The sequence below is a fragment of the Macaca thibetana genome, chromosome 9, assembly GCF_024542745.1.
Source record: "Macaca thibetana thibetana isolate TM-01 chromosome 9, ASM2454274v1, whole genome shotgun sequence".
Taxonomy (NCBI): domain Eukaryota; kingdom Metazoa; phylum Chordata; class Mammalia; order Primates; family Cercopithecidae; genus Macaca; species Macaca thibetana.
This window is the reverse complement of record NC_065586.1, coordinates 96,322,040-96,337,520: the sequence shown is the minus strand read 5'-3', so window position 1 is coordinate 96,337,520 and position 15,481 is coordinate 96,322,040. Positions and strand designations below refer to the sequence as shown.

Sequence of the window (15,481 nt, the reverse complement as noted above, 5' to 3'; positions counted from 1 at the left end):
AAATACAGGCTCAGAGAAAAATGACCAATTGCCCAAGAATCACTGATAATTCCCTCAGAGGACTTACCTTCTTCTGGGAATTTTCAAACTCGGATTCTTGGCTGTCCCTACTCTGCCTGCTCCATCCCAATCCAGTGTAGACCAAAAAAAGTCAAAGGCAGGGTGACAGCAGTCTAGAAAGTGCCAAGAACACTGGTAGTGTCCCTCCTCTGCTAAAATGAGTTGGCCTCTAGTAAACACCTCATCCATAAAAGCTTCTAGGATCTTGTGTTTTCTTTGAGAGGTGACTCCTCCAGAGGTTGGTCCAGCACCACCACCCTGACCCTATTGTCTCCAGAGTCTGGGAGGGAAGGGGAATAGCAAGAACTAGAACCTGAGGCTTGATCCTGAGATCCTGGTAGAGGGGGTGATGGAACAGGAGCTGATGGCTTCCCAGAGTTATCTCCTCCCCTCTAACCTCTGACTTCCTGAGCAGGTGGCCCTCAACACTGAGATTGAGAAACTAGGCCGATCCGTTGTGAGCACCCCACAAGGCGAGTCTGGTCCAGAGGCTGCCAAAGCAGGAGGCTGGGTTTCAGGAGAAGAATTCTACATGTATGTGCAGCCAAGAAGGACTGGCTCAGGGCTGGCAACACTTCTATTATGATACCCTATCTTGTACTTTTTCCCACAACTTTCCAATTCTCTGTCCTACCCCAGGGAGAACCTCTGCTCCCCTTTAATTCTGCCTACAAGGCTGGGTCTTCCCTTCCTGTTCCAATCTGGACACAAGCCCTTCTGTGAACCCTGCCTCTTTAGACATTCAGTCCCCAGACACAGATTTCTGCTCCATTAGTCTCTCTCAAATCCCACACAGGCTCACAAGGAGAGTTCTGCAGCTGGAGACTGTGCTGGAAGGAGTAGTGTCCCAGGTTGATGCTGTCGGCTCAAAGTTGAAAATGCTGGAGACGAAGGGGTGGCTGGTTCCCTCCCCAGGCGTGGTGAGTGGCCCTTCACCTGGTCCTCCTAGTTCTTCACAGCTGAACTCTGCCATCTTTTCCACTCAGTGGGTGGGGCAAGAGTATTTTTGAAAGACCTATGTTTTCAGGCTCCTGGGGAAACATGTTTACAGTGGTCAGCGTATCAGCAGAGATGGGTCATGGAGATAAGGCCTGGAAGTTGCTTGCCCTGGCCTAAGGGCTGCCTTGGCCACTCTGAGATGGTCTGTGTCAGTCTGTTTGGGCTGATATAATACATTATCATAGATCGGGTGGCTTATAAGCAACACAGGTTTGTTCCTCACAGTTTGGGAGGCTGGGAAGTCTAAGATCAAGATGCCAGTAGATTCAGTATTTGTTGAGGGCCCACTTCCTGATTCATAGACAGCTGTCTTCTTGCTGTGCCCTTTCATGGTAGAAGGAGTAAGGGAAGTCTCTTTTATTATTTTATTTTATTTATTATCATTTTTTGAGACGGAGTTTTGCTCTTGTTGGCCAGGCTGGAGTGCAATGGCACGATCTTGGCTCACTGCAACCTCCGCCTCCTGGGTTCAAGTGATTCTCCTGCCTCAGCCTCCCAAGTTGCTGGGATTACAGGCATGCGCCACCACGCCCAGCTAATTTTGTATTTTTAGAGAGATGGGGTTTCTCCATGTTGGTCAGGCTGGTCTTGAACTTCTGACCTCAGGTGATCCACCCACCTCGGCCTCCCAAAATGCTGGGATTACAGGCATGAGCCCATTCATATGTGCTACGTATTCACTATCTAATCCCCTCCCAAAGGCCCCACCTCCTAATACTATCACATTGGGGGTTACAATTTCAACGGATGAATTTGGGAGGGATGCAAATAGTCTATAGCAGTCTGAGTTCTCTGGAATCAGATACAGAGAAAAGAAAAGTGGTACACAAACTATTTATTCAAATGATTTGTCCCTTTCTTCTTCCAACAGGAGGAACAAGCTATTTGGAAGCACCTGCAGCCAGCCCCAGCTATGACCCCAGACCCCTGGGGAGTCCAGGGTGGGCAGGAGAGTGGTGAGGAAGGGGGCCTAAAGCATCAGACAGCAGGCTCTCCTCCTTCTGCCTCCCCACAGGCCCCCTCACCACATCCCCTGCACTTCTAGGACAACAGGTCCCGTCATGGCTGCTGCTGAGCCCTACCCAAAATCTGGCCTTTTGAGCCAATGTTTGTGTGTGTGGTGGGCATCATGCTTAGGCTTGTGACTCAGTGTTTCTGTGTGTTGCCACATAGCTCTGTGAAATAACATCTTCCACTGGGCCTTTTACTCCCTGTGTACTTAGCTCTGTGTGTTAATTAAAAAAAAAAAAAAAAAAAATTAGCAAACAGGATAAAGGGAGGGAGGGTAATGGCTCTTCCTAAGCACCTGGATAGCCATGGTTTGTGAAAAAGGTAGAAACCAAGAGAGTAGGCAGTATCTACATGTCTTCCTACTTCCCAGTGAATCGTATTCTTATCCTTTGTGCATCCCAAGATCTGTTGCTAGCACCCATGGGTTTCTCGTTTTCCCCTATAGAGGTTCCCTATAAAAGAGAGAGGAAGCCTTAGAGGACAGGAGATGCTCAAGTGGTGAGATTCCAATGTTGCAGAGGAATTAAGTGTGAGGCACTCCTGGAGCAAAGTCTATGAAGGATCTTCTGCAAGAGGCTGCCTCCTGGTCCACTGAACCTGGAAACTGAGTGGGCTTCAACCAGGAGATAAAAATGGAGCCTGAAAGGAATCAGGCAAGGAAATGACCTCAGGATTCAGAGATCTTTGAATTAATCTGTGGTGGGTTCTGACATTATTCTTCCATAAGACCATGTGGGTTTCCATGGTGGCTATCAATAAAACTCCTTAGGAAAACTAGGAGTTTGCATTTGCTTCTGGTATTATAGAGGGAAAAAAGGCTGAAATTGTGGGCCGTCCATGTGCCTGGGCTGGAATAGTTCATGCTCTCTAGGAGGTATAGAGTAGGTGCAGTGATGTGAAGGAGCTGGGCTACCACAGGAGTCCTGAAATAAGAACTTCTAGGCCCAGCACGGTGGCTCATGCTTGTAATCTCCACACTTTGGGAGGCTGAGATGGGTGGATCACTTGAGGCCAGAAGTTCCAGACAAGCCTGGGCAAAATGCTGAAACCCTGTCTTTACTAAAAACACAAACAAATTAGCTGGGTGTGGTGGCGCGTGCCTCTAATCCCAGCTACTTGGGAGGCTGAGGCATGAGAATTGTTCGAACGGGAGGTGGAGGTTGCAGTGAGCCAAGCCGAGATTGCGCTACTTTACTCCAGCCTGGGTGACAGAGCGAGACTCTGTTTCAAAAAAAAGAACTGCTGGTTCACAGGAATGGCTTGAAATAGTGGCTACTATGGTTGCACCATGGGAAAAGTGAGGACAGGTGACAAGTGAGACTCAGTCCTCAGAGTGGAGACAGTCAGGGCAGGAGGGCTGGGGATAAGGGGTAGCTGGTGTGTGTGTGTATGTATATGGTGTACTGGCATTGGGGTGGGGTGAGAGGGTGCAGATGGAGGATAACCAGGGATAAGATAAGAAACTCCTACACCAAGATTTTGGGTGTCCAGGAGCCTGCCTGAGGCCTGCTGAATATCTCCTCTCCCTTCTTCTGTGGCCTTTATCCCTCCTCATTTTGCACCTTCGATTGCTCCCCAGTCACTTCTTCTCATCTACCTCTTTCACTCCTGTTCTCCCATCCCATTAAGTACTCTGTACACCTAGGAGGCTTGTGAAACAGTTTAAATGCAGTTAAGATAACCAGAGTGTATCCTCAGCTCTAAAAATGTTACAGTCCAAGCTTTCTTCAAGAAAGGCTGTATCAACTGAAGAGAAGTAGATGCCTGTCTGCAGTTTAAGAAATAGGGGCCAGTGAGTTGGTGTTAACACAGGACATTGGGAGGGAGAGTATTTAGAACCAGGGATTAATGCCTGAATGTTTCCCCAAAGCGTGGACGAGACAACCTGTAAAACTTTGGATTCTCTGAGCCATCTTTTGATGACTAACTCCAGTGCGGAGTGTCATGGGAGGGGGCAACCTGTCTTTAGTGGTTTTGTTCAGCAGGCCACAAACAGGGTTGACTATTCCCAGACGGGTCATGAGTGGTACAAGATGAGTGATCCCTCCAGGGTGTGACTGTAGGGATGAGCTAGCCCTCATTCCCGACGTCGCGACTGTTGGCAGTGGATCGATTCATAACAGCCTGGCGTAGCTTCAGTTTCGGCTCCGGAATCACCCTTTGCTGTGTCATAGACCTGAGGCTCGACTGGACTGCGAGGCACAGGACTGCAGGGCCGCCCGGGTGGGCGGGGCACACCCAGTGCGCATGCGCAGCACCCCGGCCCGGAAACAGTGCAGGGTCAGCCATGGCAGCTGCAGCCGAGGGCGTACTGGCTACCCGGCGTGATGAGTCCGCTAGAGGTACCCGGAATGGATGAGGAGGAAGCGCCCGGTGGGGGGCCTGGGGCTTCATCTCGGGAGGGCGAGGTTTAGTGTGTGGTTGGCTCACCTGGCAGGAACGGGCTGGTGGGAGGAGTGCACTTGTCTCTGCGCGCGAGTGTTTGTCCTGTCAGGGTGACGGATGGTTTAGCAGGGGTGCCGGGTATCGGCGAGGGGCTGTGCGAGGGAGGCGAGTTGGTGTGTCAGATGGGCAGGGACGCCGTGAAGGACTTGAAATTATGGCAGATGGAGAATGGAGCCGACTTGATGGAATGAAGGCAAGTGGAGGGATGTCGGAACAGGCAGTTTTGGCTGGATTAGCACCGGGTGTAGGCGGGACACTTAGTCATTCTCCCTTGGCCCAGACGATGCCGCCGTGGAGACAGCTGAGGAAGCAAAGGAGCCTGCTGAAGCTGACATCACTGAGCTCTGCCGGGACATGTTCTCCAAAATGGCCACTTACCTGACTGGGGAACTGACGGGTGAGACTGGGTCTGGGTTGATTCGAGTGCGGTTTGGCCCGAGAGGCCTGGGAGATGGTTAACAGCATCAGTCTACAGCTCCGTTCCTACCCTGCATGCCCTGAGACAGGCCTCTTGGAAGTTTGGGGACGTCATGAATGGGAGAGAAAGAGAATACAACTCTGCAGGCCTCTGTAACATAGACTAATGAGAAAACAATAACAAAAAGAATTAATATCCAGCAACATTAATCAAGAAGTGCTTCCTTGGGGAAAGTGTATTTTGAGCAGGGTTGTGAAGGGAATTGTTGGTGGAAAAGGGGGAGATGATACAACTAGTGAATGACGTGGTATGTGCAAGCAGTGTGTTTGGCTAAAGCAGAAGATGTGTTTACTGGGATAAAGGGAAATGAGGAACAGGGAATGACCTGTAGATTTAGGGACCTATTAAGTTGGTCTGAGGATTTGATAACCCACCCTTTGGGACATGACTAGTGTTTGATCGTTTCCCAGTGGACACATGACCTATGTGTGGAGGAGGATCAGAAAGTGAAATATGGACCGGGCGCGGTGGCTCACACCTTTAATCCCAGCATTTGGGAAGCCGCTGGTGGATCACTTGAGGTCAGGAGTTCGAGACCAGCCTGGGCAAAATGGCGAAATCGTGTCTCCACTAAAAGTACAAAAATTAGCTGGCCGTGTTGGCAGGCGCCTGTAATCCCAGCTACTGGGGAGGCTGAGGCAGGAGAATCGCTTGAACCCAGGAGGTGGAGGTTGCAGGTTGCAGTGAACTGAGATCATGCCACTTGCATTCCAGCCTGTGTGACAGAGTGAGACTCCATCTCAAAAAAAGAAAAAAGAGAAAGAAAGTGAAGTCTGGGCCAGTACAGCATCTCAAAAACATTTATTAAATTGTTTCACTTCCCCCAGGAAATTACTGTAAGCTAAATTTGTGAATGAGAATCTATGAGAAAAGGCTTGATACAGAATAGTAGGGGTTGTGAATCTGTAAATTTTTTTTCTTTTTCTGTTTTTAAGAGACAGGGTCTCACTATATTGCCTGGGCTGGTCTTGAACTCCTGAGCTCAAGTGATCCTCTTTCCATCTATTTTGGTTTTAAGCCTGGTATCCAGTCTTAGTCTGCTTCCATCCCTCAATATCTACTTGAACAAGTCCTATAAATTCCACTTCTGTAATGTTCTTGCTCCCATGCTCTCCTTTCCATTCCTTTTACCACCACTCTGCCTGAGATCTTCATTACTTTTCTTTTATTATTATTATTATTTTTAAAATATGACCAGGCACGGTGGCTCACGCCTGTAATCCAGCACTTCAGGAGGCCGAGGTGGGTGGATCACCTGAGGTCAGGAGTTCCAGACCAGCCTAGTCAACATGGTGAAACCCTGCCTCTATAAAAATGTAAAAATTAGCCAGGTGTGGTGGTGCATGCCTATAATCCCAGCTACTCGGGAGGCTGACGCGGGAGAATCACTTGAACCGGAGAGGTGGAGGTTATAGTGAGCTGTGATCGTGCCATTGCGCTCCAGCCTGGGCAATGGAGGGAGACTGTGTCCTAAATAAATAAATAATAGAGACGAGGTCTGCTCCTTTGCCCAAGCTCGTCTTGAACTAATGGCCTCAAGTGATCCTAACGCCTCAGCTTCCCAAGATGCTGGGATTACAGGTGTGAGCCACTGTGCCCAGCTATGACTCTCTAAGTTATCAGCCTGATTATTTATTTGTTTGTTATTTTGAGCAAGAGAAACCAGGTAACAAAATGTAGACCTTTGGCTTCCCTTTAACAATTCCAAAGATTTGGCCCTACTAGCCCCTGCATTCTTTCAACTATAATTGACTAGAGCTGAGCAGCTGCCTCTTTTAAAAGGACTAGTGCTATCTAATTTGTCCTTACCACTTCCTGTTTTCTCCCCTTTACTGAGAGCTAGTGTCAACTGCCATTGATCACTGTTATTTTTATTAGTAGCAGTACAGAAATGGTTTTCTATACCAATGCCTCTGTCAAAACTGGTAAAGCAAATGATGGGCAAAGAGGACCACATATTCCAAGAAGTAAGGGGAAGCATATTTCTTCGTGGAAGTGAATAATTTTCTTATGCATTTAATGTGCAAACACTTGGCTTACTTTACTCATTTACATTATCTTGGTGGCTTCTAGGTGTTTGAATACATCACCCCTGTTTTATTTTATTTTATTTAGATGGAGTTTTCACTCTTGTTGCCCAGGCTGGAATGCAGTGGCACAATCCTGGCTCACTGCAACCTCTGTCTCCCCGGCTCAAGCAATTTTCCTGTCCCAGCCTCCCGAGTAGCTGGGATTATAGGCACATGCTACCACGCCTGGCTAATTTTTTAGTACTTTTAGTAGAGATGGGGTTTCTCCATGTTGGCCAGGCTGGACTCGAACTCCTCACCTCAAGTGATCCGCCGACCTTGGCCTCCCAAAGTGCTGGGATTACAGGTGTGAGGTGCAATGCCTAGCCGTGATCTTTGTTTTAGAGAGACTAATTTGATAGCAGTATAAATATGAGAGTATAGATATGGGGGAGAGAGAACAGAGAGAGATGAGCAATAATTCAGATGAAAAGCAATAGAGGACCAGGCACTGTGGCTCATGCCTGTAATCCTAGCACTTTGGGAGGCAGGAGGATTGCTTGAGGCCAGTAGTTCAAGACCAGCCTGGGCAACATAGCACGACTCCATCCTTGTAGTCTTGTCTTGTCCCCTACCATCCAGAGGTTACATGCTCCAAGTAATCTAATAATAATAAAAGAAAAGTAATGACGATCTGAGGCAGAGTGGTGGTAAAAGGAATGGAAAGGAGAGCATGGGTGCAAGAACATTACAGAATTGGACTGTATAGGACTTGATTAAGTAGATACTGAGGGATGGAAGCAGACCAAAATGTATCTGAGGTTTTAAGCCTGGGTGGTGCCATCAGCCAAAATAGCTGGAAAGAGGAACCATGTTTAGTGTGAAAATATTTTCAGTTTTGGGTTGACTGCTTGTTGATGTAACTAGGGAACTCAGGTGACTTATACATTGGATTCCAGAGCTCAGAGACTGATCAGAGCACAAGAAACAGATTTCAGAGTCACTTTCATAGTGGTCCGATTGGAGGCTGTGCAGGATGAGATTGCCAAGGAAGAGCTTAGAAGTAGGTAAGAGAGCCTAGGCTAAAATGTCAGGGAATGTGTATATGGTGCACTTAATTTGTTTTTAATAACACTTAACGTACCTAGGTTTCCAAATGATTTATTATATAATCAATTTTAAGCAAATTGTTCTTTTCCTATGATTGTTATTACTTGCACACATGCTTTATTGAATTTAAGAGTAAATTGATATTTCCTCTTAAACTATGCTAGTTTCTAGCATAATCCTGGGAATACCCATAGGTATGTGCTACCCACATAAACATCAGTTACGTGTTACAGCTGAGAAAAAGTTGAGCGCTGATAGTTAAGGGGGTCTGATAAGAAAGGATCTGGCATAGAAATCTAAGAAGAGCAGTTAGAGATTAGAAAATCGGTATAGTACAATGCTACAGCAGCCAAAAGAAATGAGCATTTCTCAAAGAGAAAGAGATCAGTAATGTCCAAGACAATGAGAGGTTTAAGAGGATAAGAACTGAGCAAATGCCATAGATTTGGTGGTTAGCAGGGCACTGATGACCTTGGAACATGTAATCTCTGGATGGTAGGGCCAAAGACCAGACTGCAAGGGTATATGCAAGTAAATGTTAAGGAAGAGGATGTAGTGAGTGTCAGCTACTTTTTCAAATTGTTTAGCAGTGAAGCTCCTTTGCTTTACTGAGCAAATGATATAGGTGTAGCAGAATAGAGAGAGTGCTTTTGAGCTGGAGGAAATCTGAATATATTGCTATATAGAGAGGAAGGTGCCAGGAGAGAGGGAGAATTTGGAAGTGCAAGTGAAAGGAGATGATTGAAGAGAGGCCCTGAAGAAGTAGAAGTGTTTGGGATCAAGGCCACAAGAGGAGGGGGTTGTCTTGACAAGAATAGGAACACTTCTGCCTCTTGGGAAGATATTAAGATCCAGAGAAGTTTAGAAGTAAGGCAGAGAGAAAAACAAAAAACAAAAGAAGTAAGGCAGAGAGGTTGATGCAGCTTATGTTAATAGACTTGGCCTTTGGGAAAGTTAGAGTAGAGGCCATTTGCTTTGAATGGGGATAGGGAAAGAACTGAGGATATGAGAAGTAGACAGATGGTTTGGAAATGTCACTGCATAAAATGCAATATAGAATTATACATGGTAATAAATGAGTTAACTAAGAAGTAGTGAGGTCCTAGCTGATTGTGTGTGTGTGTGTGTGTGTGTATACATATATATATATATATATATATATATACATTTTTTTTTTTTTTTTTTTTTTGAGATGGAGTCTCACTCTCTCACCCAGGCTGGAGTGCAGTGGTGCGATCTTGGCTCACTGCAACCGTCGCCTCCTGGATTCAAGCAATTCTCTGCCCCAGCCTTCTGAGTAGCTGAGATTACAGGTGCCTGCCACCACGCCTGGCTAATTTTTTGTATTTTTAGTAGAGATGGGGTTTCACTATCTTGGCCAGGTTGGCCTTGAACTCCTGACCTCGTGGTCACCCACCTTGGCCTCCCAAAGTGCTGGGATTACAGGCATGAGCCACCGCGCCTGGCCTGATAGTATGTATATTATATGTATGTATGTTAAATGTTTTCATGCTGTAGAAGTACCAAGACTATTTTACCTCCCTTTTCTTAGGACATGAGTTTATTATTTCCCTTTGTAACCATGATCCTGAACCTTCTGGATCTTGTTTGGTTTAAATAATTTTCTGATTGTTGCCTGAATTTCTACTGAGACTTTCAGAGTACATAGGCTGAGTTATAAATATCATAGATCAAAAGTGGCCCACTCCATTGACACTTCCTTGGTCCTGCCTTGAACTACCACTTAGCCTATACTCCCACATTCTAATGATCTAAGACAAATCTTAAAGGCATTACATCTGTTTAATTTTCAAGCCACCAGTGAAGACTATAAGCTCCTGGAAAATATGAATAAACTCACCAGCTTGAAGTATCTTGAAATGAAAGATATTGCTATAAACATTAGTAGGAATTTAAAGGACTTAAACCAGAAATGTAAGTAATAATATTTTTAATTAAACATGTTTGTATTTAATGTTCTTTTGTGCTTGGGGCCATGGAGAAGAGGAGGGAACATGACATCCTTGTCTCGTGGGAGCTTGTTTTCTAAAATGAATTCCAAATTTAAGATGAATCTCTTCCATTCTGAGGATTAGCATGTTTTGTTGGTATGGTTATTTTTGCTTCTAAATCTTGATTTTATCAGTTTATTCCTGGAAGGGAGGGGGCGAAGGAGGGGTGGCCAGATTCTAATGAACTGATTTACAAATCCATAAAGGATTACTCTATAAGCAGAAAACCAAAAACTCTATAATGGAAAACACTAATTTAGAGTAATCGAATATATTTTTTCCATTGATTTATTATTTTTGTGTTCCCTTGTCTCTAGGGTACTCTTTCTTGGTATGGGAGTACCCAAGAAACAGAATCAGTAATGGAAAGATTGCTCGAGGAGCAAGAAATTGAAAAGAATGGAAAATTAGTAGATGAGAGACACTAAGTCTGGGCCACAGTTGAGGCTGATCAACTAGCTACTGTCTTCTAAAGCACCTGCCTTGCTAGTGGTCAGAATCATGTCATTCCACCTAATCTGTCTTAGCATAGCTGGAGAGACACTAGCATTATTACTTTTCCACTCTTTTCCTATATTCCTTGTTGATAAAACCATATAAACATGAGTTTTTTCTTTGTTTTTAAAGATGCTGGACTACAGCCTTATCTGGATCAGATCAATGTCATTGAAGAGCAGGTAGCAGCTCTTGAGCAGGCAGCTTACAAGTTGGATGCATATTCAAAAAAACTGGGTAACTGTTTTTATTTTTGTTTTGATATAATAAAGAGTGCCTCTTGCCAGCATGTCCTTAGTAAACGTAATAGTTAACATTTATGGTGTGCCTACAGTGATCTATTAATCTTCACAAAACCTTAGTAATTTATTATTATATTAATAAAAACAACATTTCCTGATTACTTAATGATATATCAGGCACTGTTCTTAGTGCTTTACCTGTATTATGTTTATTTTTTGTTTTGTTTTTTTTGAGACGGGTTTCATTCTTGTTACCGAAGCTGGAGTGCAATGGTGCGATCTCGGCTTACCGCAACCTCCACCTCCTGGGTTCAAGCGATTCTCCTGCCTCAGCCCCGCCGAGTAGCTGGGATTACAGGCGTGCCACCATGCCCGGCTAATTTTGTATTTTTAGTAGAGACGGGGTTTCTCCATGTTGTCAGGCTGGTCTCGATCTCCCAAGCTCAGGTGATCTGCCTACCTCGACCTGGCCTGTATTGTGTGTTTTATCTTCCCAATAATCTGTGAGGTGAGTACATGATTTTTGTTTTGTTTTGTTTTTTGTATTTTTAGTAGAGACGGGGTTTCACCATGTTGGCCAGGCTGGTCTTGAACTCCTGACCTCGTGATACACCTGCCTCAGCCTCCCAAAGTGCTGGGATTACAGGCATGAGCCACCACGTCCGGCTTAAGTACATGATTTTTATCCCTATTTTGTAGGCAAGGAAACTGGTTTAAGGGGATGAGTAGTTGCTTAAGGACACAAAGCCAGTACATGTAAGAGCCATATTTCTAAGCAGGTCTGTTTGCTTACAAAGCTCAAGTTCTTATTTATAGTTGAGAAGGCAGAAGCACCTTTAATAATGTAGATAAATATGTCTTAAACAAATCGTCAGTTGAGGATTTTCTTGAAAGATCACTTTTCCTTTGAGGAAGAAACTGGTACTTTTAGTGCTTGTGGCTTACTAACTGGCTCTGGCTCTTACATACATGGTTAAAAGTAAATAATTTAGTGTTTTTTTGTTTTTTTGTTGTTGTCTTGTTTTGTTTTGTTTTTATAAGAGATGAGGCCTTGCTGTGTCACCCAGGCTAGGGTGCAGTGGCGTGATCATAGCTCACTGTAGCCTTGAACTCCTGGGCTCTAGTGATCCTCCTGCCTCAGCCTCCTGAGTAGCTGGGACTACAGGTGTGCACCTTCGCATCCAGCTACTTTAAAAAATTTGTTCTTGAAACAAGGCCTTGCTGTGTTGCCCGGGCTGGTCTCAAACTCATGGCCTCAAGCAGTCCTCCCACCTCAGCCTCTCAAGTAGCTGGAATCACAGGCCTGAGCCATCACATCTGGCCTGAGTTTGTTTTTGTCCTAGATAACATTTATAGATTATTTTATTTTCATCATTTAACAAGGGCTGACTACTTCAAGAGAGTAGTTTGTAATAGGCTGGGATTTGATATAGGTGGTGATTAACAATCAGTTTTATTTTCTACCGTTACATTTAGCCAATGATTACTGTGAACCTTACTGTGTACAAGGCAGGGGTAACCTTACCATGTAGAAGGTATCTTGGTTCACAGTAACCATTTGTGACAGAGTCCCTTTTTCTGTTAAAATTGTGAAACCAGGTGCTTTCATGGTTTTAATAGAAAAATGGGATGTCACAGTAAGAGGCTTATTTGATGGCCTTTTAAATCTCTGTATCTTTCAAAATTGCTTTCCTGGAGTAAGGTGTAAGGATAAGAACATAAAAGAGGAAACGTACATTTATACTTCCTGAGGGTTCCAGTCTGGTTCCAGAGGGCACCTGGGACAGTGCTGAGAGAGGCAGTTTTTAAGTAAGGCTCCCGATAGGTCAAGTGACAGATCTGCCCCATCCTGATGGAGCTGTCTAAGCAGGTGCTATTGACAGGGTTAGGACTTCGTGAACCTGTGTTAGGCTCTCGATTCTGAGTGTCTGTGCTTGAATTCTTATTCCAAGTTTTACAGATCAATGATCTGTATATTTGGACAGATGATGAGATAGAAGCTAATAGATTTTTAGCAATATAATACGTATTTTTTTTAACTTGACAGGAAATGCTAACTAAAAACTGTCTTTGTAAGAGCCAGTTTTAAAATATGTAACTCTCCCTCATCCCTCACAGAAGCCAAGTACAAGAAGCTGGAGAAGCGATGAGAAACTTATTTTTATGGGACAGAGTCTTTTTTTTTAATGTGGAAGAATGTCTTATAAAATCTGAATCCTGAGGCTGATGAATTGTGAAAACTCCTCAAAAGGAAACTATGCTGGTCATCCCAGGAACATCTCAACGTTAGAGTAAACTGGAGGACTGTGGCTATTCCTGAACCTTCTTTGAGGCAGAATCCCTCAGAATCTCACACTTATAACTCCCTACCTTTTACTTGAATGCTTTACCATATTCAGGACAGAGACTCTCACAAAGTTCAGAAAACAGCTGGGCTTACCACTAAAATAAAATGAGAGGACCTATTTTCTCTGGTAGTGGTTGATTACTACATTATTTTCTTAAGTGGCTGGTTTTTGAGTTACTATGTAAATGGCTGTTTTTTCTGTTAATGATGCTAATGTGTTGTAAACAAGATTCTAAATTTAAAAAGGAAAACAAACTTGTTCTTTGCAGCTTATCACCTTGTGAATGTTGGTAACTTACTTTTCCATAATATTGCAAATAACATAAAATGTTAAAATAATTCCAAGCTGAGTCTTCTAGATTGAGCAGAAATGGTGAAAGGAGTATTGATAACTTGGCATATGTGATGGGCCTCTCTTGTTTATTTTCTGTGTGAGTCAGATTGACATGTGGCCAGTTTTGGAAATGTGATGAAAACAAAGACTAGCTGGGTATGTGTGTTTATGTGTTGGGTGGGGAGTTGAGGATTGCCACTTATAAAGGATTTTATAAAATGCCTTCCTACTGTGTGTGTGGATCGGGGGGGATCTTAGGGACCTAATCGACTTCTTTTCACACTAAAGACATCAGACAATGGGACATACTGACTGACCAGTCTAATTTGAAAGATAGGCAGCCTTACCCAGAACACAACATTAGCAGCTGAGAAGGTGTCTGAGGTCCCCAATTACATATCCCAAAGAGTTTCTTACTTCTGTTTCTGTCATTTCCCCTCCGTTCCAGATGGTCATCATTTATCCTCTGTTCTTCTGGACTGTTGCTGTGGGCTCTTCTCATCTTAACTGTCCCTCCATACCACCCTCCACACTGCTGCCAGAGCAGTCTTAAAAATATAAACTGGCCCTATTACTCCTGCTTAGAACCCTATAGTGACGTATCATGGCCTGTTTGAAAAAACTAGACTTTCATTACACATACAAGTCCCTTATGTTTTTTCGTTTGTTTATAGACAGGGTCTCTATTGTCACCCGCGCTGGAGTGTGGTGGTGTGATAATAGCTCACTACAGTCTTGACCTCTTGGGCTCAACTGATCCTCCCACCTCAGCCTCCTGAATAGCTAGGACTACCAGCATGCTCCACCATGCCTTGCTAATTATTTTTTATACAGATGGAGTCTCACTATGTTGTCCAGGCTGGTCTTGAACTGGCCTCAAGTGATTCTCTTACCACAGCCTGCCAGAGTGCTGGGATTGTAGGCATGAGCCACCATGCCTAACATAAGGCCCTATTTAAACATCTTTTTAGAAGTTGTAATATGTATATTATTTTCTCCCATTATAGAAAATAAAAAAAGAGGAATTAAACTGTAACTCTACCATCTCAACATAGAATCAGTCTTACCCCTTCCAACCCTTTTCCTTTTCCATGCATGTATTGATCTTTTTTTGTTTTTTTAGACGAAGTCTCGCTCTGTTGCCCGGGCTGGGGTGCACTGGTGCAATATCAGCTCACGGCAACCTCTGTCTCCCAGGTTCAAGCGATTCTCCTGCCTCAGCCTCCCGGGTAGCTGAGATTACAGGTGCCTACCACCACGCCAGGCTAATTTTTGAATTTTCAGTAGAGATGGGGTTTCACCACGTTGGCCAGGCTGGTCTCGAACTCCTGACCTCAAATGATCCACCCACCTCGGCCTCCCAAAGTGCTGGGATTACAGGCATGAGCCACTGCACCCGGCCATATTGATCTATTTTTTAAAAGTTTTTATTTCCTGTTACACTGTGTTCAGCTATCTTTAGCCACCTTAAATTCCCATAGATGAGTTTTCATAAACTTTTTTAGAATAGATTGAGATTTACAGGAAAGTTGCAAAGATAATACAGAATTTCATGGATGAGGTTTTTATATTGATATGTAATAAATGTATGTATTTTCAGAGTACATGTGATAATTTAATACATGTATATAATGTATAAATATTAAATCAGAGTTATTGGGATATCCATCACCTTAATATTTATTTTGTCTTTATGCTAGGAACATTATTTGAATTATTCTCTTCTACCTATTTTGAAATGTACAATAGATTAACATTAGCTATAATCACTCTTCTGATCTATCATAGGTCTTATTTCTTCTGTAGTTGTGTCCACTAATCAAACTCTTCATCCTCACATCCCCACTACCTTTCCTGGCCTCTGGTAACCACCAATCTACCTCCATCTCCATGAGATCCACTTTTTTAGCTCCCATATGTGAGTGAGAACATGTAATAT

General features: G+C 44.0%; 3 protein-coding genes across 5 annotated transcripts in view; all 3 read left to right on the top strand.

The window, feature by feature from the left end:
- The window catches only part of PKD2L1 (polycystin 2 like 1, transient receptor potential cation channel), a 44,757-nt gene extending 41,913 nt beyond the window's left edge, over positions 1–2,844 (top strand). For both annotated transcript variants that reach the window (XM_050804971.1, XM_050804972.1), the window contains exons 13-16: positions 476–594; positions 857–980; positions 1,931–2,015; positions 2,516–2,844. In XM_050804971.1, the coding sequence (XP_050660928.1) occupies positions 476–594; positions 857–980; positions 1,931–2,015; positions 2,516–2,547 (360 nt within the window). In that variant the 3' untranslated portion in view covers positions 2,548–2,844. The remainder of the gene's footprint in view (positions 1–475; positions 595–856; positions 981–1,930; positions 2,016–2,515) is intronic.
- CWF19L1 (CWF19 like cell cycle control factor 1) overlaps positions 1–15,481 on the top strand; it is an 86,113-nt gene that overhangs the window by 27,960 nt on the left and 42,672 nt on the right. The gene's annotated exons all lie outside the window — the stretch shown is intronic.
- BLOC1S2 (biogenesis of lysosomal organelles complex 1 subunit 2) lies at positions 4,301–13,762 on the top strand. Of its 2 annotated transcripts, XM_050805043.1 has the most exons (6): positions 4,301–4,412; positions 4,796–4,912; positions 9,928–10,047; positions 10,752–10,856; positions 11,097–11,369; positions 12,980–13,762. In XM_050805043.1, the coding sequence occupies exons 1-5, from the start codon at positions 4,358–4,360 to the stop codon at positions 11,366–11,368; spliced, it is 669 nt and encodes a 222-aa protein (XP_050661000.1). In that variant the 5' UTR covers positions 4,301–4,357; the 3' UTR covers position 11,369; positions 12,980–13,762. The 2 variants fall into 2 exon arrangements, with proteins under 2 accessions (XP_050661000.1, XP_050661001.1); XM_050805044.1 differs by lacking the exon at positions 11,097–11,369.

Bases quoted from the DNA above. Each gene is read 5' to 3' on its own strand.
- BLOC1S2 (XM_050805043.1), top strand. From the start codon at position 4,358: ATGGCAGCTGCAGCCGAGGGCGTACTGGCTACCCGGCGTGATGAGTCC. The intron at 4,413-4,795 runs GTACCCGGAATG...CCCTTGGCCCAG, and splicing joins GCGTGATGAGTCCGCTAGAG to ACGATGCCGCCGTGGAGACA. The intron at 10,857-11,096 runs GTAACTGTTTTT...GTTTTTTTTGAG, and splicing joins TGCATATTCAAAAAAACTGG to ACGGGTTTCATTCTTGTTAC.